The sequence below is a fragment of the Silene latifolia genome, chromosome Y, assembly GCF_048544455.1.
Source record: "Silene latifolia isolate original U9 population chromosome Y, ASM4854445v1, whole genome shotgun sequence".
In the NCBI taxonomy this organism is placed as follows: domain Eukaryota; kingdom Viridiplantae; phylum Streptophyta; class Magnoliopsida; order Caryophyllales; family Caryophyllaceae; genus Silene; species Silene latifolia.
In genome coordinates, this window is record NC_133538.1 from 320,712,076 (window position 1) to 320,739,963 (window position 27,888).

The 27,888-nt window shown below is 42.4% G+C and overlaps 3 protein-coding genes across 3 annotated transcripts; all 3 read right to left on the reverse strand.

The window, feature by feature from the left end:
- Positions 1-258: 258 nt before the first annotated feature.
- LOC141631278 (uncharacterized) lies at positions 259-3,427 on the reverse strand. Its single transcript, XM_074443972.1, has 8 exons — positions 3,208-3,427; positions 2,914-3,115; positions 2,569-2,707; positions 1,886-1,983; positions 1,573-1,783; positions 1,140-1,272; positions 690-878; positions 259-635 (listed from the first exon to the last, which is right to left on the reverse strand). The coding sequence occupies exons 1-8, from the start codon at positions 3,425-3,427 to the stop codon at positions 259-261; spliced, it is 1,569 nt and encodes a 522-aa protein (XP_074300073.1).
- Positions 3,428-22,634: 19,207 nt separating this feature from the next.
- Positions 22,635-23,306, reverse strand: LOC141631280 (uncharacterized). The gene has a single exon (XM_074443973.1). The coding sequence runs from the start codon at positions 23,304-23,306 to the stop codon at positions 22,635-22,637; it is 672 nt and encodes a 223-aa protein (XP_074300074.1).
- Positions 23,307-25,182: 1,876 nt separating this feature from the next.
- Positions 25,183-26,942, reverse strand: LOC141631281 (uncharacterized). Its single transcript, XM_074443975.1, has 4 exons — positions 26,805-26,942; positions 26,439-26,684; positions 26,023-26,387; positions 25,183-25,768 (listed from the first exon to the last, which is right to left on the reverse strand). Exons 1-4 carry the CDS (start codon positions 26,940-26,942, stop codon positions 25,183-25,185), a joined length of 1,335 nt encoding a protein of 444 aa, XP_074300076.1.
- Positions 26,943-27,888: the final 946 nt, after the last annotated feature.

Consider the following 27,888-nt stretch of genomic DNA (forward strand, 5'->3'; position numbering starts at 1 on the left):
AGGGTCGAAGTATAACAACTCGACCACTCCAACATAGTCATTGGCCCCATAGTTGTTCTTTACTTGGGGACCATTTACCTTAAACCTTTTTCCCGCGGAGTTCTTTAGCTCAATTGACCCAAATTTGGAAACAGAAATTACCGTATAAGGGCCATTCCACCTGGACTTCAGCTTACCAGGGAATAGACGGAGTCAAGCATTAAATTGTTGCACCTTATCCCTAAATTGAAACTCACGCGGTATGATTAACTTGTCGTGCTATCTCTTGGTCTTCTCTTTATAGATACGGGCACTGTCATAGGCATTCGGCCTAAATTCCTCGAGCTTATCTAACTGCAACAAACGTTTCTCACCACACAGTTTAGAATCAAAATTAAGTTCACAAATTGCCCACCATGATTTATGTTCTAACTCCACAGGCAAATGACAAGACTTACCATAGACTAAACGATACGGCGATGCACCAATCGGTGTTTTAAATGCAGTCCTATATGCCCATAAAGTATCATCTAATTTCATGCTCCAATCTTTTCGTGATTTAGACACAACTTTAGCTAAAATTTCTTTAAGTTCCCGATTGGAAACTTCTACCTGACCACTAGTTTGAGGATGATACCCCAAACCTCTATGATGTTCTACACCATATTTGGACAGAAGAGCAGTAAGTTATTTCTCTTTAAAATGCATACCTCCATCACTGATGACAACTCGAGGGACACCAAAGCGAGGGAAGATTACCTTTTTGAAAAGTTGGATAACAGTCTTTACATCATAATAGACCAAAGCAATGGCCTCTACCCACTTGGACACATAATCAACAGCTACTAGAATATATCTGTTACCTTTACTAGAGGGGAATGGCCCTTGGTAGTTGATGCCTTAGATATCGAAAACCCCAACCTCTAAAATGCCAACTTAAGGCATATCCTGCCTCCTTGAAATGTTTCCCGTCCGCTGACATGCATCACAATCTACAACAAAGTCTTTAGCATCTTTAAACATAAATGGCCAATAAAAGCCATATTGAAGTACCTTAGCCACAGTCCTAGAGGGACCGTGGTGACCAGCATAGGAGGAAGAATGACAAGCTTCTAAAATAGCTTTAGTCTCCCACTACGGTATACACCGTCTGTAAAAACCATCAGCACACTCCTTAAACAGATAAGGATCATCCCAGAAGTACTGTTTCACGTCATGAAGGAACCCCTTCCTTTGCTGATATGACAAGTCAGGAGGCAATAAATTACCTACGATAAAATTAGCATAACCAGCCTACCAAGGAGTTTCAGCACTAGAAATAGCCAACAAAATATGATCAGGGAAATAGTCATCAATAGGTAAAGAATTTGCCCCTTCCTGCAAGGGTTAGCGCGATAAATGATCAGCTACCAAATATTCAGCGCCTTTCTTATCTTTAATTTCCAAATCAAATTCCTGAAGAAGGAGTATCCATCGCAATAATCTTGGCTTGGCCTCTTTCTTAGCAAATAGGTACCTCAGTGCTGTATGGTCAGAAAATACAGTAACTTTCGAACCTAATAAATAGGACCTAAATTTCTCCAGCGCGTATACCATAGCTAGCAGCTCCTTCTCTGTAGTTGCATGTTTCACCTGAGCCTCATCCAAAGTTCGGCTCGTATAGCAAATAGCACTCAAAGCTTTGTCTTTCCGTTGTCCTAGCACCGCGCCAACTGCATAATCACTAGCATCACACATGATCTCAAAAGGCAGATCCCAGTTTGGAGGCTGAATGATCAGTGCTGTAATCAAGGCCTGCTTCAACCTGTTGAAAGCAGTAAGACATTCATCAGTAAAATTAAATGGAGCATCCTTAAGAAACAATTGTGTAAGTGGTTTAGCAATTTTATAAATGTCCTTAATAAACCGGCGATAAAAGCCAGCATGACTAAGGAAACTCCTAACTCCCTTAACATTGAGGGGAGGAGGCAATTGCTCAATCAGTTGCACTTTTGCTTTATCAACCTAGATACCCTTATCGGATACTAAGTGCCCATGGACAATGCCCTCGTTAACCATGAAATAGCACTTCTCCCAATTCAGCACTAAATTAACCTCAATATATCGCTGCAAAACTTTCTCGAGGTTAGTCAAACAATCATCAAAATCATTACCATAGACGTTGAAATCATCCATAAATACCTCCATAATTAACTCTAATTGACTTTATATACTCAGAAAATATCCCAATCATGCACCTCTGAAAGGTAGCTGGGGCATTACACAATCCAAATGGCATTCTGCGATAAGCAAACACACTATGTAGGCAAGTAAAAGTAGTATTTTCCTGATCATTAGGATGGATTGAGATCTGAAAGAAACCTGAATATCCATCTAAATAACAGAAAAATTTATGTGAGACCAATCTCTCTACCATCTGATCAATAAAAAGAAGGGGGAAGTGATCTTTCTTTGCGGCGACATTTAATTGTCTATAATCAATGCACATCCGCCAACCCGTTACTACTCTAGGTGGTATTAATTCATTTTTTTTTCATTTTTCACCACTGTAGTCCCTCCTTTCTTTGGGACTACCTGAACCGGACTTACCCATTTGGAGTTGACAACGGTGTAGATAATACCTGCATCAAGTAGCTTCATCACTTCCGCCATAACTACATCCTGCATCTTCGGATTCAACTTTCGCTGACCCGGTTGGCAAGGCTTATGACCTTTCTCTAGCTCAATTCTGTGCATACAAATGTCAGGACTAATATCCTTAAGGTCAGCCAAACTGTATCATAAAGCTTTCCTATTTTCCTTAAGAACGACCAACAAAGCAGAAAGTTGGTTATCATCAAGTTTGGCTTTAACAATAATAGGATGTTGCTCGGAGTCATCTAAGAACACATATTTAAGGTAAGAAGGAAGGGGTTTATGCTCGGGCATCTTTACCTCAGCAGCACAAGAGGTTTCATTATAGCATTTACCATCTCATCTTTCTCAATAGTGAACTCCTTACCTTTTAAAGCACCTTCCAACGTCCTGTAATCAATATTTACATCTTCTGCAAAATCATCAAGAGCTATCAAAGCTTCTAACGGGTCCCTAAGAAGGGATCCCATCCAATAATCAAACATAGATTCATCTACAATGTCTATAACATAACATGTATCCTCTATCATAGGTTAGCCAGCGTGCTAGCCAAATTAAATGTCACCTTATCATCCCCTACCTCGAGAGTCAAACGTCCCTGTTTGACATCTATAATAGCTCCTGCTGTATGCAAAAATGGTCTACCCAAGATTATAGGAATCTGAGTATCTTCAGCCATATCTAGTACAATGAAATCGATAGGTATAAAAAATTTACCTATCTTAACATGAACATCCTCTAACACACCTAAATGGCGCTTAATTATCCGGTCAGCCATCTGTAGGGTCACGTTGGTAACTTTAATATGCCCCATATTCATGTTCTCTCAAACCGAATAGGGTATAACACTGACACTGGTGTGAACGTGGGTCCACCTGCACGCCCAGCCGATCTGTGGACATACATCGGTCTTTTGAAAGCCACACTCGGTGGCGTAAAAATATGCTTTCGACCGGATCGTTTTAGATCGGTTGGTTTCGTCTCGGCAAGGGTATCGAAATGATTAGAGATGTTCGGAGTCGCCACCAAGCATTTGTGGGATGCTTGGAACCCGTTCGAATCCACTTTTTACCTCGGTCAAACGAAGCACAAAGCAGTGTTTGACATAGGTACTAAAGATAAGGAATCGTCCCTCTTTAGCATCCTATCTCTAGAATGACTCTCGTACGCCCTGGATAAGGTCGTCCACTATCCAAAGTTTCTGAGTAAGAGGTGAAAGTACGTATTGGGAAGCCCTTTAATCAGACACCTAATCCCGCCCACGGTAGCGGCCTCTACTGATCGATCTTGGTTGGTTGATTTCAAAAGTTGATAAAATGGTTTAAATGCATGAATGCGCTTCCAATAGTTTAAACCTAACATGTGAGAGCTTTCTAAGTCGGTTGATTTAATCCAAGTATCAAGTATAAGATGTCGAGTTGGATTTACGGTTGATTTGCATACAAGACGGAAATTAAACATCCATTTACCAAGTTAGGTTTATGGCGCATAACGTGATCCATTTGTCTTAGTAGGCCATATTGCAAATACGGTTTTTGAATGAGCAAATTAGTCGTCTGATCCATCCTATATCCGGGTTAGCCGAAGTCGGGATCGTCCTAGACCAATGTTGGAAGGGGAACAGACCCTGCATCAGGCAGCCAGAATAGGCGCGAGCCTATTGGCGACGTAAAGGGGTCTCCCCTGGTTTGAAAATAGGAAAATAAGTGGCCTGTTTAGGCGCGGGTCAGTCAACGGTATATGACGTGTTCTGACCATTGAAAAACGTTTATAAAACATGTTAAAATATGGGTATTTGAACCCGTTTTGGTTTGAAAGGGACCGTTTAGGTCGTATTCGTGTTGATTTGAAGAACGAGACTTGAATAATCGTCATTGTTTTGACGATATTCGATGTCGGGTTCGACTTTGTAAGCTTGACATGAATAGTTTTGAAAATGAATATGAACTAATTGTTTTAAGTTCATTTGAATATAATTTGTCAATACTCATCATCGTACTCGGATTAAAATCCGACATGGTATGTAGAACCAATGATGACTTTTTTTTTGTAGAAATCAGCTTCTCATTAGAAAAAGAGAATTTCATACAAAGTAGATCCACTAGATGAACAAAATGACCAGTCTAACTAATCATATGCTCTAGTACCTCCTCTAAGACACTACTATTAATATTAGCATACAATCGAATAGAAACATAATATTTAATTTGATAAACAACTTGCTCAATTGTGCGAGAAACCCCTCTGAAAATTTGCCAGTTCCGTTCTTGCTATAGACAGTATACTATGGCAGCCAGACTAAAATGAGCCCTTTTTTTCCTCCATCCCTTACCGCGATATCTAGACAGTTTAAGCAGCTCCTGATGCAAACAGAAAGGTCTTCTCGTGACCCCAAGCCAGAGCAGGATATTTTGGTACACAGCCCTAGAAAAGGAACATAAGAAGAACAAGTGCGGATGATCCTCAGCTGCAGCCAGACACAAGTAGCATCTGTTAACAAGGTGCAAACCCCTTCTATTCAAATTATCAGTAGTGACCAGTCCCCTTTGCACTGCCATTCTCACAAGCATAGCATGTCTAGGCATGACCACTCCATCCAAAATAGGTTTAGCCCATTGAAGATTAGAGTGTCTCCCATGGAAAACAACATAAACCTGGTACAATTGCAGCTTGCCAGTCCTACTCCACTCCTGTAAAGAAGCTTTGGGACCTGCAATTGAGCCAGCCTGACCAACAAAATCATCACGTGTAGCAAAGATAGCTTTCCAAACCGTGGAAGTGGACTGTGATGGCATCACACTCTAACAGTCCAAACCCTACAGATGGTAATGTTGGCACCACTACACCCAGATGGAAGGGGATGCAGTAGAAGTGGACTGTGATGGCACCACTTCTAAACTTGCACACCAAAAGCTCTCAATGCCAAAAATAACTGTGTTGATGAGCTGAATCTTTCCAGCATAAGAGAGATTACAGTTAGCCCAGTGATTAATCTTGTTCTTTATTTTTTCCAGCAGGGAGAAGTACATTTTCTTAGTCAGTCTAGAAGAGTGCAAGGGGACACCAAGATACTTGAAGGGAAATGTCCCCTCCAAGTAACTAGTATCCCTAAGAATCAGCTCCTTCACCTCAGGGTGAACTCCCCTAAAATAAATGTTGGTTTTGGAAGGATTAGGTGTCAGGCCTGAAACTTCAGAAAAAAGATGCAAACTGGCCTCAACAGCTTTAATAGAAGTATAGTCATCTCTTGTGAAGACTAGCAGATCGTCAGCAAAGATAAGATGGGAAAGTCTTCTCCTGCAACATTTAGGATGGAAGCTAAAGTGTTGATGTTCTGGCAACTTTCTGAGGATCCTAGATAAGACTTTCATGCAGAGCACAAAGAGCAAGGGGGAGAGGGGGTCACCCTGCCTTAATCCCCTCTTCCCAGCAAAATAACCCACTGATGAACCATTTATATTAAGTGAGAACTTAGGAGATGTCATACAAGTGATGATCCAATTACAAAATTTAGAAGGCAACCCAAACAAAGGCAAAATAGTCCTGAAAAAATCCCAATGGACTGAGTCAAAAGCTTTACGTATATCCACCTTGATAACACACCTAGGGGATGAATTCTGCCTACCATAACCAGAAACCAATTCATGAGCCAGCATGGTGTTGTCTACTATTGATCTCTCTTGAACAAATGCAGCTTGTTCAAGCCCCACTAGATCAGGCATTACTTTCTTGAGCCTATTAGTAAGAATCTTACTAATGGTTTTGTATATAGTTGAGCAACAGGATATTGGCCTATAATCCAATACAGAACTTGGGTTTTCCCCCTTTGGAATCAGAGTAATTAGGGTTGAATTGACCTCCTTGAGGAGCTTCCCATTTCTAAAAAAGTCCAGGATTACCTTAGTGAATTCAACTTTTATAATATCCCAAGACTGACGGAAGAATCTAGATGAAAAACCATCTGGGCCAGGGCTCTTGTTAATATCAATTGCAAAGAGAGCGTCATGAATTTCAAACTCAGAGACCTCTTGAATGAGCAGACCCTCTGACTGAGCTCCTATGTAGTGCCCACTGAGAATAATATTAGGATCAATATCCTTTATGGCAGCAGAAGTACCCAGTAAACTTCTATAATACTGAAGGAAAGCATCAGAGATAGTGTCATGAGTACTGCAGTAATTGTCATTCATGTTCTTTACCTTACTAATGTGACAACAACTCCTTCTCACATCCATTTTAGCAAAAAAATAAGAGGTATTTGCATCCATCATCTGAATGGCATGAGCTTTAGCCCTCTGACAAGCTGCACTAAGCTCATCATTTTTAAATTGCAATACTGTAAGCATAGTTCTTTCTCCTCCAGCATCAAGCCAACATTCATGGGATCCCTCTGAAGTTTTCCTTGACATTCCTGAAGCTCACGCTTCTTCTTCTTAGCTCTCTCAGTAAGACTAGAGTAAGCCTTGTGGTGGAGGACCTTTAATCGCTGATTAACCACTTTCAGATGCTTTATAAGCTTATACATGTTGCACCCTTGAACTCTCTCCTGCCAAACCTCCTTAACAATGTCAGGGAATGAAGGGTCCTGGGCCCAGCAGTTGAGGAACCTAAACTGCTTGGGTCTGGGAACTTCAGTGGAAGGTATGCTAACCACTAAGGGTGAGTGATCAGACACCCCAGTAGCTAGAGAATCAGCATAGGAATGAGAGAACACAGCAGCCCATTCAGTATGAATAAGGACCCTATCAAGCTTCATCCATTTCCTTTCCCCATCCTCCTGTTTATTTGTCCAGGTAAAGGTAAAGCCATGAGTGACCATGTCTTCCAACCCAGCCATGGTGATTGCATCATTAAAATCTGCTAAAGCCTGAAGATTAGCTGCAGTATTACTAATCCTCTCATCCAGACTTCTCACACAATTGAAATCCCCAAGACAAACCCAGGGACAAGTAGGCTTCACCCCCTTCATAAATGTCCAAAGATCAACCCTCCCTTCCAAAGAATTAAGGCCATAAACAAAGGTGACCTGGTAGGTGACACATCCAGGAGCCTCAACTTGTAAATGAACCCATTGAACTCCAGAAGAAAGAGAAGTAAGCACTAAAGAAGCTTTATTCCAAATAACCCAAAGCCTACCATTAGAATGATAGTCAGAATTGTGCAAAATATTAAAATGTTTAAAGCCCCGCTTTCTAATAGAGCTGAAATTAGGAAAACGAACCCTAGTTTCATTTATTCCCATAATATCCTATTTATTAGTAGTAAAAAAGTCCACTATCTCATGCTGCTTAAACTCTTTATTCATCCCCCGAATATTCCAAACACCAATTTTCATGGAGATATGGGGGGTGGGTCCTCAATATCACTATATTCCACTTCTTCAAACTGAACCTCAACCCTCTTATTGTCCACAACATTAGGAATTGGGACCACCTTATATTTCTGCAGGATCACAACACCCTCAGTAGGAGTGACTGACTGGGTGGTTGCCTCTTTTGACCTCTCTCTCCTTATCACTGGAACAACAGCAGCAGTGCCAGGGTCCTACACCTCTGAAGCAGATGCTTTAGTGACAGAGTCAACGGTGTGCACCTCAGCAGCAGGAGAAGCTGTAGGAGTAGTGATAGGGTCAACAACAACTGGTTCCTTTGCAGACTTCTTGAGAAACCTACACTGTTTCACATCATGTCCTAACTTCTTACAGTGTGTACAATAGTATGGCAGCCATTCAAACACTACCCTCTGAAGAACTTGACCATAAGGAGTATACAAAAGAATATCCTCAAGTAGCTTTTGTGATACATCCACTTCAATCATAAGCCTAGCAAATGATAATCTCTCCTTATTAGGAGTCACGGGATCAGCATACATGAGAGTACCTATGTAATACTCCATATTTATAAGTCTTGGGGTACTCTATCGAGTAGGCCTTACTCTATCGAGTAAGGGTAAGTTGCGAAATAGAATAGTTTCTGACCTGTTGGGTACTCGATCGAGTAGCTGGGGTACTCGATCGAGTAAGGGGGTACTCGATCGAGTACCTTGGGTACTCGATCGAGTGTCCGGTTTTACGGGGAGTTTTCTCGGGTTTTGTTAATTATGCGATTAAGGTATTTAAGTTTCGTCGTCATTGTTTTAAATCACTTTTACAAAACCTAAAACCCTGTTTAAGAGAGAAAGCAACCAGTTCATCTTCCTAATCGCATTCTTAGCAATTCCGGAGTTCGACGGCGTCGATTCTTGTCGTTATTCGTATCGTTGGGTTCCTTGCGTCGAGGGTAAGATCTATGTACCCTTTTTATTGTTTTTCCCTTGATTTGGTTAAACCCTAATTTAGGGATTGGGGGTTTTTGTGTGTAGTATGTGATGTGTAGCCTCTATGTGTTATATGATAGGAGGAGGGTTCGTAGAAGAGGCTTTCTGATACAACGTTGATACCGTCTGCGATCATTGTTGTGCTTTCCGGTGGGATTTCCTACTCAGCATTAGTCCCATAATGGGATATTGGTGATGTGTTGTATTTGGTTGTTTGATATAATGATTGTCTTGTGTTTGTGGTTGTGGTTGCTTTGTTGATGGTTCTCGAGATGCGTTCTCGAGTGAGTGGGGTCACTTGCGGGAGTGGCTTCACGCCCTAGTTTCGCCCTTCGTGGAACCCGCCACGGAAGGGGATGTGCACATTAATGGACAGGGTTATCGCTCACCGTTATGTGGAGCGGGGATTTGGTGGGTACGGCCGGTCCCCCATCGGCGGTCCGTCCAAAGGGATCGGGATTGAGATGATGGGAATTGGTTGGCTGTGTGTGTGTGTGTGACAGTTAAGGCTCTTTTATCTTATTATTGTTATACATATTGATTGTGTGATTAAGATCGACCCCGTGTTGTTTTGTAAACTGCGGTGATCCATTCGGGGATGGTGAGCAGATATTGAGCAGGTATTGAGATGAGTACTGGGATAGCTGGGATGCCACGACATGATGATAGGAGTCTTCCGTTGTAGCCTTTAGTTTATTTACATTTCAGTTAGACAGTCAGTTTGAAATCATGTAACGTACTTTTGGTTTGGTTTTGAGGATTGTATCTGTTCACTAAATTATTTATAATAAACGTTGTTTCTTTATTGTTGTTTGATTATCATTGCCTCGGGTAACCGAGATGGTAATGTCTTCATACCTGAGTGGTCCTGGTAAGGCACTTGGAGTATGGGGGTGTTACAAATGGTATCAGAGAGACGATCCTGAAACCTGTAACCAATGAACTTAATGAACATAGGGAGTCAATTAAAATTAACCCGGGGTAAAAGTTGTAGGAGCTAGTGCAAAGGCTTGGGAGACGTCCTAAAGTCGCAGGGGTCGCCCTACAACTTTGAACCGGTCACATGGGGGAAATGTTTGTCGAGTCGTATGTGTGTTTGGTTAACTTGTTTACGAATGTGATGGAATGTGTTAATTGTTGGATGTTGAAGTAGAAAGTTGAGCATGTGAAAGAAAATGGTGATATGAGGAAACTTGTTGATGAGATGATAACATGTTGGATGATTTACAATGTGGCATTTAATAACATGATGAAATGGTTTCGTAGATAGTAGAAAAGATGCGTAGTATGCTTATTATGATATAATGTGGTTTATAAAGTTTAGCATGTTAGCATATGACGTAACATGCGGGTAGCTTCTATGAATTAGTGTTACTCGATCGAGTGAGACTGACTCGATCGGGTGGGTTTTTGGCGATTTTGAGTCCAGAATCGAGTTTTGGGGCACTCGATCGAGTAACTAGGGGTACTCGATCGAGTAGGGGGTCACTCGATCGAGTAGCCTAGATACTCGATCGAGTAGGTAAGAGATCGAAGGTCCGTTTGGGTTACGGAGTTTGGGTACTCGATCGAGTTCGTGGGGCACTCGATCGAGTAGCCCGTTACTCGATCGAGTGTGTTTGGGAACTCGATCGAGTGGGTTCCGGGCAGCGTGTTTTTCGTGTTTTGAGGTTTAGTACGTGTGTTTATGTTTACCCTTTCTTATATAGCTTCAAGATGCCGCCCAAGAGAACTGCTTTGTATGCGAGAGCTGAGCTTATGACCGTGGATGACATCGTTAAGATGTTAGAGCACCAGGATGCTCTTACTGAGACCCTGAAGAGAGTGAATGAGGACAAGGATAAGAATAAGGAGAAGGAGGTTGATCATTCTAAAATCAGCCTCTATATTGCGAGGTTTAACCCGAAAGAGTACAAGGGAGTTGGGGAACCTAATCTGCTTGATAGTTGGCTGAGAGAGATGGAGAACATCTTAGACTTGGTTCATTGTCCTGATGAGATGAGAGTGGAACAGGCTGCGTTCTATCTGAGGGAGGCAGCAGGCAAGTGGTGGGATTCAGTGAAGGTGAGTGCTAAGGAAATATATACCAACCAAGGCTTACCCGCTATACCTTGGGAGGAGTTTCGTAGGGGTCGTGAGGAAGGAGTTTGTGCTTAACATGTGAGGAGTAAGTTGAGAGAAGAGTTTGATGGTTTTAAGATGATCTTTGAGATGTCTCTGTGGCTGAGTACTACAGGTTGTTCAATGAGAAGTCTAGGTATCTTTGAGGACATAGGTTTGAGTGAGGAGAATTTGGCATTGAGGTTTGAGAGGGGGCTGACCACCAAGATTATGGATAAGTTACCCGTGGGGATCCTTACGATGTTAAGGAAGCTTATGAGAGGGGGCCGGGAGAGCGAGAGAGGTTGGTGGAGATGGCTCAGGAGAGGTCGGGCGGTGAGAAGAGGAAGTCCGAGAGCGAGGGTGGTGGCCAATCGAATCACAAGAAAGGCAACCACAATCGATCTAAAGGATTTTCTTCTCGGGTCCGGTTTAGTGTTGAGGGGCTTCCTTTGGGCGTGGCCGTGGAAGTGTGAGTAATAGTTGGGGAGTGACCTGCTATGGTTATGGTGGTGTAGGCCATAAGAGACATGACTGCACGAGTGCACCGGATCTTTTCGAGAGACTCGCACAGCTTCGCGAGCAAATGCACCGGGCCGGATCATGGCCAAACCGGGAAGTCGAGTTACCGTGTGGAGGCAACCGCAACGGCGGTAATTCTTATCGAAAACACCGACGAACAACAACAACAATCAAGGGTCGGGTGCTAAGCCGACCGCATCAGCCAGTACTGTCTAGGGAGGTGGGCAGAAGACCAGTGGCAAGTTATTCATGATGGAGAAGAAAGCAGCTGAGGAAGATGCGCATGTTATCACCGGTACATTCCTTGTTAATGGTATTCCTACCTTTGTTTTGTTCGATTCGGGGGCTTCTCAGTCGTTTGTGTCTTCGAGTCATGTTAAACAGTTGGGTTTGAGAGTATATGAATCTGTTAGTGAGCAAGTTTTCATACCTTCGGGTGAGTCTGTATCGTGTGGGAGGTTGTTTAGAGATGTATCTTTGATAGTTGGGCAAGTTGATTTCCCTGTAGACTTGCTAGAGTTTCCTTTTAACGGTTTTGAGATGATAGTTGGGATGGATTGGTTAGGAAAGTATAAAGCTAAGATAGACTGTCATCAAAAGAAAGTGTCCTTAAGAGGTCCAAAGGGTGTTAGTGTGTCTTATCGTGGGTTTCTAGTCAAACCCAAAGTTAAGTTGATTGCAGCTGTTACCTTGAAGTCTTATCTGAGGAAGGGATGTCCTTTGATCTTGTGCCATGTGAGAGATGACCGGATAGAGATTCCGAAAGTTGATGAGATACCAGTGGTGGGAGAGTTTGCAGATGTTTTTCCAGAGGAGATTCCGGGGTTGCCACCGAAGAGGGAGATAGATTTCACCGTTGAGTTGAAGCCAGGGACAGGGCCAATCTCTAAGGCACCGTACCGTATGGGTCCTAAGGAGATGGAGGAGCTTAGGAAACAGTTGGATGATTTGATAGAGAAGGGATACATTAGACCAAGTGTATCGCCTTGGGGAGCACCAGTTCTTTTCGTGAAGAAGAAAGATGGGAGCTTGAGGTTGTGCATAGATTACAGGGAGCTGAACCGTGTGACGATAAAGAACAAGTATCCTTTGCCAAGGATAGATGACCTGTTTGATCAGTTGAGTGGTGCAACAGTCTTTTCTAAGATTGATTTGAGGTCGGGGTACCATCAGGTGAAGATTAGAGAGGTGGACAAACCAAAGACAGCTTTCACGTCAAGGTATGGCCATTATGAGTATGTGGTGATGCCGTTTGGGTTGTCTAATACGCCGGTAGTGTTTATGGATTTGATGAATAGAATCTTCAGACAGTTCTTGGACCAGTTTGTAGTGGTGTTTATCGATGATATCTTAGTCTACTCTAAGACTAAGGAGGAGCATGAGAAGCATCTGAGGATCGTGTTGCAGACTTTGAGGGATCATGAGTTGTATGCTAAGCTGTCCAAGTGTGAGTTCTGGTTAGAGAAAGTTGCTTTTCTGGGGCATGTGATCTCTAAAGATGGGGTAGCTGTGGATCCGGCGAAGATTGAGGCAGTGACAAAGTGGGAAGCACCAAAGAATGTTGCTGAGGTTAGGAGTTTCTTGGGTTTAGCTGGATACTACAGACGGTTCGTGAAAGATTTCTCCAAGATAGCTAGACCGATGACAACGTTGATGAGGAAAGAGAACAGGTTTCGTTGGGATGAGAGTTGTGAGACGGCGTTCCAGGACATTAAAGGAGCGTTTGACCACGCTCTCCCGTCCTAGCATTGCCTGAAGGGAGCGAGAATTTTGAGGTTTATACGGATGCCTCGAAGAATGGGCCGGGATGTGTGTTAATGCGAGAATGGTAAAGTGATTGCCTATGCTTCCAGGCGCATTGAAGCCTTATGAGGAGAATTACCCTACTCATGATCTGGAGTTGGGTGCGGTGGTGTTTGCTCTCAAGATTTGGAGACATTACCTTTATGGAGCAATCTTTAAGGTATTTTCCGATCACAAGAGTCTTAAGTACATCTTCACGCAGAAGGAGTTGAACATGAGACAGAGGAGGTGGATGGAGGTGATTGGCGATTATGACATGGAGATCATCTACCATGAAGGGAAGGCCAATGTTGTTGTTGATGCTTTGAGTAGGAAGAGTGTACATTCTCTGTGTACAGCTCTATCCTTGATGAGGCTGAGGGATGAGGTAGCGAGTTTTGGGATACATATGATGCGAGAAAGGAGATGCCATAGGTGATATGACAAGACATCCGGAGTTTTATGATGATATTCGGGATAAGCGGGCTTTGGATCCTAAGATAGTGGAGTGGAGAGTCGGAGTAGAGAAAGGGACAGGTGTCCCGCTTTTCTATTCATAGAGATGGTAGTTTGAGGTTTGATGGTAGGTGGTGTGTTCCTAATGATGAGGAGTTGAAAAAGACGATCATGTCAAAGGCGCATTGCACACCATATTCATTCATCCAGTGGAGACAAGCTATACAAGGATTTGAAGAAAACGTTTTGGTGGCCTGGGATGAAGAGAGAGAGACAAACTGAGTTTGTGTCCCGTTGTTTGACATGCCAGAGAGTTCAAGGGGAACAGAGACGACCACAAGGTAAGATTCAGTCTTTAGAGGTGCCTGAGTGGAAGTGGGAATCCATTTCCATGGATTTCATTGTGGGTTTGCCTAAGAGTCAACAAGGTAACAACATGATTTGGGTGATAGTGGATCGTCTGACCAAGTCAGCTCACTTTGTTCCAATGAAAGATACATGGACTAAGGCACAATTGGCTATGGCCTATCGAAAGAACGTGCTTAAGTTACATGGAGTCCCTAAAGACATAGTGTCTGACAGAGATGCGAGGTTTATATCGAGGTTTTGGAAAGAGTTGCAGGAATCGTTGGGAACAACTTTGAAGATGAGTACAACATTTCATCCTGCGACAGACGGGCAGACTGAGAGAACAATCAAGACTCTTGAGGATATGTTGCGAGCTTGTGTGATGGATTTTGGTGGTAGCTGGGAGCAGAGGTTGGACTTGATAGAATTTTCTTACAATAACAGTTATCACACCAGTATAGGTATGGCACCGTTTGAGGCTTTGTATGGGAGGAGGTGTAGGAGTCCAATCTGTTGGGACGACAAAGATCTCTTGAGGCAAAGGGTTTTAGGACCGAGATGGTGCATGAGATGGTGGAACAGATTAAGATGATCGAGGAACGGATGAGAGCACCCGGGATCGACAAAAGAGTTATGCGGATCTACATCGTCGGGACATAGAGTTTCAAGTTGGGGACAAGGTTCTTCTGAAAGTGTCTCCGATGCGTGGAGTTATGAGATTTGGGAAGAAAGGCAAGTTAAGTCAGAAGTTTATAGGGCCTTATGAGATCTTAGAGCAAGTTGGGGAAGTTGCTTATCGTCCCCGGCTTTACCAAATGCGTTAGAGAGAGAGTGCATAATGTGTTTCATGTATCGCAGCTGCGGAAGTATGTGAGTGACCCGTCACATGTGTTAGAGGCAGAGAGCTTAGAGCTAGATGAGTCCTTATCATATCTTGAGGTACCTAAGCAGATTCTAGACCGAAAGGTTAGAAAGACTAGGGGTGGTGAGACAGTTTTGCTCAAAATCCTTTGGTCTAACCACGAGACCGAGGAAGCTACATGGGAGCCAGAGGAAGCTATGAAGGAGCGTTACCCTTTCCTCTTTGATCAGGTATGTATGGTTACGGGGACGTAACCTTGTTTCTTTTAGGGGGGTAGGAGATGATCGCGAGCAGTTTTAAGAGTTTTATACACCTTTTATAAGTAGTGTCGGTATGTTTGTCGGGATGAGTTGGGTTAGTATCATGTTTTATGTTAAATTTTGTTTGGCTTTTGAGTCGGGAATGTTGGGGGAGTACCTTTGTTTAGTAGTGGTTTGAACTTCGGGGACGAAGTTCCTTTTAAGGAGGGAAGACTGTAATACTCCGTATTTATAAGTCTTGGGGTACTCTATCGAGTAGGCCTTACTCTGTCGAGTAAGGGTAAGTTGCGAAATAGAATAGTTTTTGACCTGTTGGGTACTCGATCGAGTAGCTGGGGTACTCGATCGAGTAAGGGGGTACTCGATCGAGTACCTTGGGTACTCGATCGAGTGTCCGGTTTTACGGGGAGTTTTCTCGGGTTTTGTTAATTATGCGATTAAGGTATTTAAGTTTCGTCGTCATTGTTTTAAATCACTTTTACAAAACCTAAAACCCTGTTTAAGAGAGAAAGCAACCAGTTCATCTTCCTAATCGCATTCTTAGCAATTCCCGGAGTTCAGACGGTCAGTTCTTGTCGTTATTCGTATCGTTGGGTTCCTTGCGTCGAGGGTAAGATCTATGTACCCTTTTTATTGTTTTTCCCTTGATTTGGTTAAACCCTAATTTAGGGATTGGGGGTTTTTGTGTGTAGTATGTGATGTGTAGCCTCTATGTGTTATATGATAGGAGGAGGGTTCGTAGAAGAGGCTTTACGATACATGTTGTTGATACCGTCCACTTGTTTTGCTTTCCGGTAGGATTTCCTACTCATTATTAGTCCCATAATGGGATATTGGTGATGTGTTGTATTTGGTTGTTTGATATAATGATTGTCTGTGTTTGTGGTTGTGTTTGTTGATGGTTCTCGAGATGCGTTCTCGGCTGAGTGGGGTCACTTGCGGGAGTGGCTTCACGCCCTAGTTTCGCCCTTCGTGGAACCCGCCACGGAAGGGGATGTACACATTAATGGACAGGGTTATCGCTCACTGTTATGTGGAGCGGGGATTTGGTGGGTACGGCCGCGTCCCCCATCGGTGGCTGGTCCAAAGGTGGACAGTCGATTGAGATGATGGGAATTGGTTGGTTTGTGTGTGTGTGATGATTAAAAGTCATCATTTATCTTATTATTGTTATACATATTGATTGTGTGATTAGTACGACCGGTGTTGTTTTGTAAACTGCGGTGATCCATTCGGGGATGGTGAGCGATATTGAGAAGGTATTGAGATGAGTACTGGGATAGCTGGGATGCCACGACATGATGATAGGAGTCTTCCGCTGTAGCCTTTAGTTTATTTACATTTCAGTTAGACAGTCAGTTTGAAATCATGTAACGTACTTTTGGTTTGGTTTTGAGGATTGTATCTGTTCACTAAATTATTTATAATAAACGTTGTTTCTTTATTGTTGTTTGATTATCATTGCCTCGGGTAACCGAGATGGTAATGTCTTCATACCTGAGTGGTCCTGGTAAGGCACTTGGAGTATGGGGGTGTTACAACCTATCTTGCTAGCAATCTTACTTAAAGCCTTTTCAGACCAAAAAATAGGATCCAAGTCTGGTAATGTGACCCAAACTGGCACCCTTGAAACAGAATCCAATTCCTTAGAGATTTGAGGAGTCCATCTCTTCATGACCAAAGAGTGATTACCCAAACTCCAAGTAATCCCCTTAAGGATAGTACATAAATCTTTCTCAGAGTGAAACCGGAAGTAGAACCACCCCTTCTTGTAATACAGAACTTCCGACTTTGTCACGTGGTTCCAGGACTTGCTAACAAATTCTTGAACCTGGACAAGCGACGGCTTACCCCCTAGAAACTGACCCACAAGAGTATTTGACCAATACGCCAGTTCACCTTCAATATCAGCTTCATCAATGACAACCCCACCATTATCCACTGAGTCAGTTACATACTGAAGTTCCATTCCAACAGGTGCCTTTGAAATCCGCTCAACCCATGTCGGTTTCACAGGAGGCAAAACCACAGGGGTAGGGACAGCAATCGAAGGAGTAACTACAGGAGTAGAAGTTTTTGGTGGAGAAACCCCTATCCTAGAGTTCGATCTAGGGTTCGCAGACGAAGAAGTTACAAGAGCATCATTAATACGATCATTAAGCAGAGGTACCTGGGGAGAGGAAAGAGCTTCATCAGTTGTAGCAGTTTGAGATCGGCCCCATCGAACCAATGATGACTTTGTGTTGGTGACTAATACATTTATTTTGAAAATGTAAAGAAATGATGAAAGGCTTTAAAATACCTTCCAAAATGTAAAGAAATGAAATAAAAGGCTAAAAAATACCATTTAAATTTAATTAACCAAATATTATCACTGAAACACGGATTAAACCGTCATGGTATTAAGAACCAAGGGTGAAAAATGTTTTATGGTTAAAACTTGTAGAAAATGGTTTGAAAATACTTGATATGGTAAAAACCGTTTACAAATATGAAAATGAAAATAGAGGAAAAGAAGAGTACTAACATGGATTGGACTTAAGGCTGGGCAGGGTCCTTTAGGCGCGAGCCTTTGTGCTACGTAAGTAGCCTCTGCCTCAAGCAAAAAGTCCGATTTTGGCTAATTCTTCCCATGTTTTGGACCATGTTATGCATGATTTAGCATGTTATAGTCATGAAACAAGTAAAGACATGATAAAAAAGGATTTTTACACCCTCACACTTACATGCTTGGCTTATGGGGAGAAACCGACGTAATTGTATCAACTCGTTTGGTCGGAAAAGACTCGGTTTAAAACCGTTTTAGTAAGTAAAAATAGTGTTTTGTTAAGTTTAGTGATGGTGTAGTGGTTGAAATGGTCGGTCAAGTGATTTAATGCACCATGACGGTACTAAACAATGTGTAAGGCTTGTGTTACGATCGGTAGGTTGTAAACACGTGTCGGATTGTCACTTAGGAAGTCGAGTCTAGAATTTTAAGGGACAAAAGAGGCGGCGGACGCTCGCGTAACCTTTAAATGGTTGCAATTGAGGGCTATTTACAGGAAAATGAGTGGTTGTGTGAGTTTTGAGCGATGTGGCCACCTGGGCTGCTCAAAGAGGCGCGAGCCACGTCGCACGTCTTCGAGGTGTCTTGTCGCTTTCACACAAATGTAATCATGATTTGTTCTATCCTAGGATTTGTATGCACATGTTTGGTATTTGATCATGCATGATCCTGGGAAATCTTAACATGGAAGCATTTGAATGGTTTGTTTTTTGTGTTTGACTTGGTTTGACTCGTTGTTGGAGTCGGAATTTGAATTTTTGATTCGGTTTTTGGTCCGGTGTCGGTTTTGACTCTTGTTAGTGTCATTGCGACCCCGTCGTAATGCATTAAACACTCCAGGTACTTTTGAAAAGTTTTGAAATGTTTTATTTTTGAAATCGTTTTAAGTTTTCCGACGTAAAGTTGTACAGAACTGTCGATCAAACGCTGCGATTCAAAAGCATGTTGTAGTCCGATAATGATCGGGTGTTTATTGGAGTCTCAGTAGATACTGGGTATCTATAGAGCCCCCACTTTGACTGAGGCTTGGACAGGGCGAAAGTTAAAGTAGAGTCCCTAGGTCAATCGAAGTTTACAACCTGGAGACCCAAGCGACGTCAAGGCAGCTCGAAAGGATTCGGGCCAAGGACCTGCCGTCGGGAAGGGCGACGCCAAGGCGACTCGAAGGTACGAGCCAAGGACCTATCGTTGGGAACAGTTTAGAGTCTGTCGACTATCCGTGCGGATCGTTTAAAGTCCGTTAGACTACGTACAAAGGCTCGCCAGCCATAAGAAGGAGTCATACCTGAAGCATCTTCGGATATATCCTCGCGTGTTTATGGACAAAGGCTCGCCAGCTAGATAAGGAGCCGTACTCGAAGCATCTTCGGGATACATCCTTGGGTTGTACTTGCTTGCGGATAAAGTCTCGCCAGCTATGTTGCGGATATAAAGGGGCTCGCCCGCCGCGGTGCGTTGTAAGGCTCGCCAGCCATGGTGTGTAGATGAGGAGGACTCGCCAGCCGCGGTGCGTAGATGAGGAGGGCTCGCCAGCCATGGTGCGTACATGAGGAGGGCTCGCCAGCCACGATGCGTAGTAAGGCTCACCTCAGTGCTGCATGGTCAGAAAATACAGTAACTTTCGAACCTAATAAATAGGACCTAAATTTCTCCAGCGCGTATACCATAGCTAGCAGCTCCTTCTCTGTAGTTGCATGTTTCACCTGAGCCTCATCCAAAGTTCGGCTCGCATAGTAAATAACACTCAAAGCTTTGTCTTTCTGTTGTCCTAGCACCACGCCAACTGCATAATCACTAGCATCACACATGATCTCAAAAGGCAGATCCCAGTTTGGAGGCTGAATGATCAGTGCTGTAATCAAGGCCTGCTTCAACCTGTTAAAAGCAGTAAGACATTCATCAGTAAAATTAAATGGAGCATCCTTAAGAAACAATTGTGTAAGTGGTTTAGCAATTTTATAAATGTGCTTAATAAACCGGCGATAAAAGCCAACATGACTAAGGAAACTCCTAACTCCCTTAACATTGACGGGAGGAGGCAATTGCTCAATCACTTGCACTTTTGCTTTATCAACCTAGATACCCTTATCGGATACTAAGTGCCCATGGACAATGCCCTCGTTAACCATGAAATAGCACTTCTCCCAATTCAGCACTAAATTAACCTCAATATATCGCTGCAAAACTTTCTCAAGGTTAGTCAAACAATCATCAAAATAATTACCATAGACGTTGAAATCATCCATAAATACCTCCATAATTAACTCTAATTGACTTTATATACTCAGAAAATATCCCCATCATGCACCTCTGAAAGGTAGCTGGGGCATTACACAATCCAAATGGCATTCTGCGATATGCAAACACACTATGTAGGCAAGTAAAAGTAGTATTTTCCTGATCATTAGGATGGATTGAGATCTGAAAGAAACCTGAATATCCATCTAAATAACAGAAAAATTTATGTGAGGCCAATATCTCTACCATCTGATTAATAAAAAGAAGGGGGAAGTGATCTTTCTTTGCGGCGACATTTAATTGTCTATAATCAATGCACATCCGCCAACCCGTTACTACTCTAGGTGGTATTAATTCATTTTTTTTTTCATTTTCACCACTGTAGTCCCTCCTTTCTTTGGGACTACCTGAACCGGACTTACCCATTTGGAGTTGACAACGGTGTAGATAATACCTGCATCAAGTAGCTTCATCACTTCCGCCATAACTACATCCTGCATCTTCGGATTCAACTTTCGCTGACCCGGTTGGCAAGGCTTATGACCTTTCTCTAGCTCAATTCTGTGCATACAAATGTCAGGACTAATATCCTTAAGGTCAGCCAAACTGTATCCTAAAGCTTTCCTATTTTCCTTAAGAACGACCAACAAAGCAGAAAGTTGGTTATCATCAAGTTTAGCTTTAACAATAACAGGATATTGCTCGGAGTCATCTAAGAACACATATTTAAGGTAAGAAGGAAGGGGTTTATGCTCGGGCATCTTTACCTCAGCAGCATAAGAGGTTTCATTATAGCATTTACCATCTCATCTTTCTCAATAGTGAACTCCTTACCTTTTAAAGCACCTTCCAACGTCCTGTAATCAATATTTACATCTTCTGCAAAATCATCAAGAGCTATCAAAGCTTCTAACGGGTCCCTAAGAAGGGATCCCATCTAATAATCAAACATAGATTCATCTACAATGTCTATAACATAACATGTATCCTCTATCATAGGTTAGCCAGCGTGCTAGCCAAATTAAATGTCACCTTATCATCCCCTACCTCGAGAGTCAAACGTCCCTGTTTGACATCTATAATAGCTCCTGCTGTATGCAAAAATGGTCTACCCAAGATTATAGGAATCTGAGTATCTTCAGCCATATCTAGTACAATGAAATCGATAGGTATAAAATATTTACCTATCTTAACATGGACATCCTCTAACACACCTAAATGACGCTTAATTATCCGGTCAGCCATCTGTAGGGTCACGTTGGTAACTTTAATATGCCCCATATTCATGTTCTCTCAAACCGAATAGGGTATAACACTGACACTGGTGTGAACGTGGGCCCACCTGCACGCCCAGCCGATCTGTGGACATACATCGGTCTTTTGAAAGCCACGCTCGGTGGCGTAAAAATATGCTTTCGACCGGATCATTTTAGATCGGTTGGTTTCGTCTCGGCAAGGGTCTCGAAATGATTAGAGATGTTCGGAGTCGCCACCAAGCATTTGTGGGATGCTTGGAACCCGTTCGAATCCACTTTTTACCTCGGTCAAACGAAGCACAAATCAGTGTTTGACATAGGTACTAAAGATAAGGAATCGTCCCTCTTTAGCATCCTATCTCTAGAATGACTCTCGTACGCCCTGGATAAGGTCGTCCACTATCCAAAGTTTCTTAGTAAGAGGTGAAAGTACGTATTGGGAAGCCCTTTAATCAGACACCTAATCCCGCCCACGGTAGCGGCCTCTACTGATCGATCTTGGTTGGTTGATTTCAAAAGTTGATAAAATGGTTTAAATGCATGAATGCGCTTCCAATAGTTTAAACCTAACATGTGAGAGCTTTCTAAGTCGGTTGATTTAATCCAAGTATCAAGTATAAGATGTCGAGTTGGATTTACGGTTGATTTGCATGCAAGACGGAAATTAAACATCCATTTACCAAGTTAGGTTTATGGCGCATAACGTGATCCATTTGTCTTAGTAGGCCATATTGCAAATACGGTTTTTGAATGAGCAAATTAGTCGTCTGATCCGTCCTATATCCGGGTTAGCCGAAGTCGGGATCGTCCTAGACCAATGTTGGAAGGGGAACAGACCCTGCATCAGGTAGCCAGAATAGGCGCGAGCCTATTGGCGACGTAAAGGGGTCTCCCCTGGTTTGAAAATAGGAAATGAAGTGGCCTGTTTAGGCGCGGGTCAGTCAACGGTATATGACGTGTTCTGACCATTGAAAAACGTTTATAAAACATGTTAAAATATGGGTATTTGAACCCGTTTTGGTTTGAAAGGGACCGTTTAGGCCGTATTCGTGTTGATTTGAAGAACGAGACTTGAATAATCGTCATTGTTTTGACGATATTCGATGTCGGGCTCGACTTTGTAAGCTTGACATGAATAGTTTTGAAAATGAATATGAACTAATTATTTTAAGTTCATTTGAATATAATTTGTCAATACTCATCATCGTACTCGGATTAAAATCCGACATGGTATGTAGAACCAATGATGACTTTTTTTTTGTAGAAATCAGCTTCTCATTAGAAAATGAGAATTTCATACAAAGTAGATCCACTAGATGAACAAAATGACCAGTCTAACTAATCATATGCTCTAGTACCTCCTCTAAGACACTACTATTAATATTAGCATACAATCGAATAGAAACATAATATTTAATTTGATAAACAACTTGCTCAATTGTGCGAGAAACCCCTCTGAAAATTTGCCAGTTCCGTTCTTGCCATAGACAGTATACCGTGGCAGCCAGACTACAATGAGCCCTTTTTTTCCTCCATCCCTTACCGTGATATCTGGACAGTTTAAGCAGCTCCTGATGCAAACAGAAAGGTCTTCTCGTGTCCCCAAGCCAGAGCAGGATATTTTGGTACACAGCCCTAGAAAAGGAACATAAGAAGAACAAGTGCGGATGATCCTCAGCTGCAGCCAGACATAGGTAGCATCTGTTAACAAGGTGCAAACCCCTTCTATTCAAATTATCAGTAGTGGCCAGTCCCCTTTGCACTGCCATTCTAACAAGCATAGCATGTCTAGGCATGACCACTCCATCCAAAATAGGTTTAGCCCATTGAAGATTAGAGTGTCTCCCATGGAAAACAGCATAAACCTGGTACAATTGCAGCTTGCCAGTCCTACTCCACTCATGTAAAGAAGCTTTGAGACCTGCAATTGAGCCAGCCTGACCAACAAAATCATCACGTGCAGCAAAGATAGCTTTCCAAACCGTGGAAGTGGACTGTGATGGCATCACACTCCAACAGTCCAAACCCTACAGATGGTAATGTTGGCACCACTGCACCCAGATGGAAGGGGATGCAGTAGAAATCTTCCAAAACATTCGCAGCAACAAAGTTTTGTTCCAGCTCAAAATTTCCCTTATATCAAATCCTCCTTGTGCCCTGCTCCTACGAACTTTCTGCCACGCAAAGAAAACCAATTTGTGTGCATTCTGATATCCCCAAAGAAATCGTCTACACAATTTGTCTATATCATGGATGAACCCCTTAGGCAGCATAAAACTTGCACACCAAAAGCTCTCAATGCCAAAAATAACTGTGTTGATGAGCTGAATCTTTCCAGCATAAGAGAGATTACAGTTAGCCCAGTGATTAATCTTGTTCTTTATTTTTTCCAGCAGGGAGAAGTACATTTCCTTAGTCAGTCTAGAAGAGTGCAAGGGGACACCAAGATACTTGAAGGGAAATGTCCCCTCCAAGTAACTAGTATCCCTAAGAATCAGCTCCTTCACCTCAGGGTGAACTCCCCCAAAATAAATGTTGGTTTTGGAAGGATTAGGTGTCAGGCCCGAAACTTCAGAAAAAAGATGCAAACTGGCCTCAACAGGTTTATTAGAAGGATAGTCACCTCTTGTGAAGACTAGCAGATCGTCAGCAAAGATAAGATGGGAAAGTCTTATCCTGCAACATTTAGGATGGAAGCTAAAGTGTTGATGTTCTGGCAACTTTCTGAGGATCCTAGATAAGACTTCTATGCAGAGCACAAAGAGCAAGGGGGAGAGGGGGTCACCCTGCCTTAATCCCCTCTTCCCAGCAAAATAACCCACTGATGAATCATTTATATTAAGTGAGAACTTAGGAGATGTCACACAAGTGATGATCCAATTACAAAATCCCAATGGACCGAGTCAAAAGCTTTACGTATATCCACCTTGATAACACACCTAGAGGATGAATTCTGCCTACCATAACCAGAAACCAATTCATGAGCCAGCATGGTGTTGTCTACTATTGATCTCTCTTGAACAAATGCAGCTTGTTCAAGCCCCACTAGATCAGGCATTACTTTCTTGAGCCTATTAGTAAGAATCTTACTAATGGTTTTGTATATAGTTGAGCAACAGGATATTGGCCTATAATCCAATACAGAACTTGGGTTTTCCCCCTTTGGAATCAGAGTAATTAGGGTTGAATTGACCTCCTTGAGGAGCTTCCCAGTTCTAAAAAAGTCCAGGATTGCCTTAGTGAATTCAACTTTTATAATATCCCAAGACTGACGGAAGAATCCAGATGAAAAACCATCTGGGCCAGGGCTCTTGTTAATATCAATTGCAAAGAGAGCATAATGAATTTCAGACTCAGAGACCTTTTGAATGAGCAGACCCTCTGACTGAGCTCCTAAGTAGCGCCCACTGAGAATAATATTAGGATCAATATCCTTTATGGCAGCAGAAGTGCCCAGTAAACTTCTATAATACTGAAGGAAAGCATCAGAGATAGTGTCATGAGTAATGCAGTCATTGCCATTCATGTTCTTCCCCTTACTAATGTGACAACCACTCCTTCTCACAGCCATTTTAGCATAAAAATAAGAGGTATTTGCATCCATCATCTGAATGCCATGAGCTTTAGCCCTCTGACAAGCTGCACTAAGCTCATCATTTTTAAATTGCAATACTGTAAGCATAGTTCTTTCTCCTCCAGCATCAAGCCAACATTCATGGGATCCCTATGAAGTTTGCCTTGACATTCCTGAAGCTCACTCTTCTTCTTCTTAGCTCTCTCAGTAAGACTAGAGTAAGCCTTGTGGTGGAGGACCTTTAATCGCTGATTAACCACTTTCAGATGCTTTATAAGCTTATACATGTTGCACCCTTGAACTCTCTCCTACCAAACCTCCTTAACAATGTCAGGGAATGAAGGGTCCTGGGCCCAGCAGTTGAGGAACCTAAACTGCTTGGGTCTGGGAACTTCAGTGGAAGGTATGCTAACCACTAAGGGTGAGTGATCAGACACCCCAGCAACTAGAGAATCAGCATAGGAATGAGAGAACACAGCAGCCCATTCAGTATTAATAAGGACCCTATCAAGCTTCATCCATTTCCTTTCCCCATCCTCCTGTTTATTTGTCCAGGTAAAGGTAAAGCCATGAGTGACCATGTCTTCCAACCCAGCCATGGTGATTGCATAATTAAAATCTGCTAAAGCCTGAAGATTAGCTGCAGTATTACTAATCCTCTCATCCAGACTTCTCACACAATTGAAATCCCCAAGACAAACCCAGGGACAAGTAGGCTTTACCCCCTTTATAAATGTCCAAAGATCAACCCTCCCTTCCAAAGAATTAAGGCCATAAACAAAGGTGACCTGGTAGGTGACACATCCAGGAGCCTCAACTTGTAAATGAACCCATTGAACTCCAGAAGAAAGAGCAGTAACCACTAAAGAAGCTTTATTCCAAATAACCCAAAGCCTACCATTAGAATGATAGTCATAATTGTGCAAAATATTAAAATGTTTAAAGCCCCGCTTTCTAATAGAGCTAAAATTAGGAAAACGAACCCTAGTTTCATTTATTCCCATAATATCCTATTTATTAGTAGTAAAAAAGTCCACTATCCCATGCTGCTTAAACTCTTTATTCATCCCCCGAATATTCCAAACATCAATTTTCATGGAGATATGGGGGGTCGGTCCTCAATATCACTATATTCCACTTCTTCAAACTGAACCTCAACCCTCTTATTGTCCACAACATTTAGAATTGGGACCACCTTATATTTCTGCAGGATCAGAACACCCTCAGTAGGAGTGACTGACTGGGTGCTTGCCTTTTTTGACCTCTCTCTCGTTATCACTGGAACAACAGCAGCTGTGGCAGGGTCATGCACCTCTACAGCAGATGCTTCAGTGACAGAGTCAATGGTGTGCACCTCAGCAGCAGGAGAAGCTGTAGGAGTAGTGATAGGGTCAACAACAACTGGTTCCTTTGCAGGCTTCTTGAGAAACCTACACTGTTTCACATCATGTCCTAACTTCTTACAGTGTGTACAACAGTATGGCAGCCATTCAAACACTACCCTCTGAAGAACCTAACCATAAGGAGTATACAAAAGAATATCCTTAAGCAGCTTTTGTGATACATCCACTTCAATCATAAGCCTAGCAAATGATAATCTCTCCTTATTGGTAGTCACGGGATCAGCATACATGGGAGTACCTATCTTGGTAGCAATCTTACTTAAAGCCTTTTCAGACCAAAAAATAGCATCCAAGTCTGGTAATGTGACCCAAACTGGCACCCTTGAAACAGAATCCAATTCCTTAGAGATTTGAGGAGTCCATCTCTTCATGACCAAAGAGTGATTACCCAAACTCCAAGTACTCCCCTTAAGGATAGTACATAAATCTTTCTCAGAGTAAAATCGGAAGTAGAACTACCCCTTCTTGTAATACAGAACTTTCGGCTTTGTCACATGGTTCCAGGACTTGCTAACAAATTCTCGAACCTGGACAAGCGACGGCTTACCCCCTAGAAACTGACCAACAAGAGTATTTGACCAATACGCCAGTTCACCTTCAATATCAGCTTCATCAATGACAACCCCACCATTATCCACTGAGTCAGTAACATACCGAAGTTCCATTCCTACAGGTGCCTTTGAAATCCGCTCAACCCATGTCGGTTACACAGGAGGCACAACCACAGGGGTAAGGACAACAATCGAAGGAGTAACTACAAGAGTAGAGGTTTTTGGTGGAGAAACCCCTATCCTAGAGTTCGAGCTAGGGTTTGCAGACGAAGAAGTTACAAGAGCATCATTAATACGATCATTAAGCAGAGGTACCTGAGGAGAGGAAAGAGCTTCATCAGTTGTAGCAGTTTGAGATCGGCCCCATCGAACCAATGATGACTTTGTGTTGGTGACTAATACATTTATTTTGAAAATGTAAAGAAATGATGAAAGGCTTTAAAATACCTTCCAAAATGTAAAGAAATGAAATAAAAGGCTTTAAAATACCATTTAAATTTAATTAACCAAATATTATCACCGAAACACGAATTAAACCGTCATGGTATTAAGAACTAAGGGTGAAAAATGTTTTATGGTTAAAACTTGTAGAAAATGGTTTGAAAATACTTGAAATGGTAAAAACCGTTTACAAATATGAAAATGAAAATAGAGGAAAAGAAGAGTACTAACACGGATTGGACTTAAGGCTGGGCAGGGTCCTTTAGGCGCGAGCCTTTGTGCTACGTAAGTAGCCTCTGCGTCAACCAAAAAGTCCGATTTTGGCTCATTCTTCCCATGTTTTGCATGATTTAGCATGTTATAGTCATGAAACAAGTAAAGACATGATAAAAAGGATTTTTACACCCTCACACTTACATGCTTGGCTTATGGCGAGAAACCGACGTAATTGTATCAACTCGTTTGGTCGGAAAAGACTCGGTTTAAAACCATTTTAGTAAGTAAAAATAGTGTTTTGTTAAGTTTAGTGATGGTGTAGTGGTTGAAATGGTCGGTCAAGTGATTTAATGCACGATGACGGTACTAAACAATGTGTAAGGCTTGTGTTACGATCGGTAGG

Bases quoted from the DNA above. Each gene is read 5' to 3' on its own strand.
- LOC141631278 (XM_074443972.1), bottom strand. From the start codon at position 3,427: ATGGGGCATATTAAAGTTACCAACGTGACCCTACAGATGGCTGACCGG. The intron at 2,708-2,913 runs GTAAAGATGCCC...TTGTATGCACAG, and splicing joins AAACCTCTTGTGCTGCTGAG to AATTGAGCTAGAGAAAGGTC. The intron at 1,273-1,572 runs GTATACGCGCTG...ACTCCTTGGTAG, and splicing joins AGAAGGAGCTGCTAGCTATG to GCTGGTTATGCTAATTTTAT.
- LOC141631280 (XM_074443973.1), bottom strand. From the start codon at position 23,306: ATGCCATCACAGTCCACTTCCACGGTTTGGAAAGCTATCTTTGCTGCA.
- LOC141631281 (XM_074443975.1), bottom strand. From the start codon at position 26,942: ATGGAACTTCGGTATGTTACTGACTCAGTGGATAATGGTGGGGTTGTC. The intron at 26,685-26,804 runs GTTCGAGAATTT...ACTATCCTTAAG, and splicing joins GTAAGCCGTCGCTTGTCCAG to GGGAGTACTTGGAGTTTGGG. The intron at 25,769-26,022 runs GTTTGAAGAAGT...TTCTAATGGTAG, and splicing joins AATAAGAGGGTTGAGGTTCA to GCTTTGGGTTATTTGGAATA.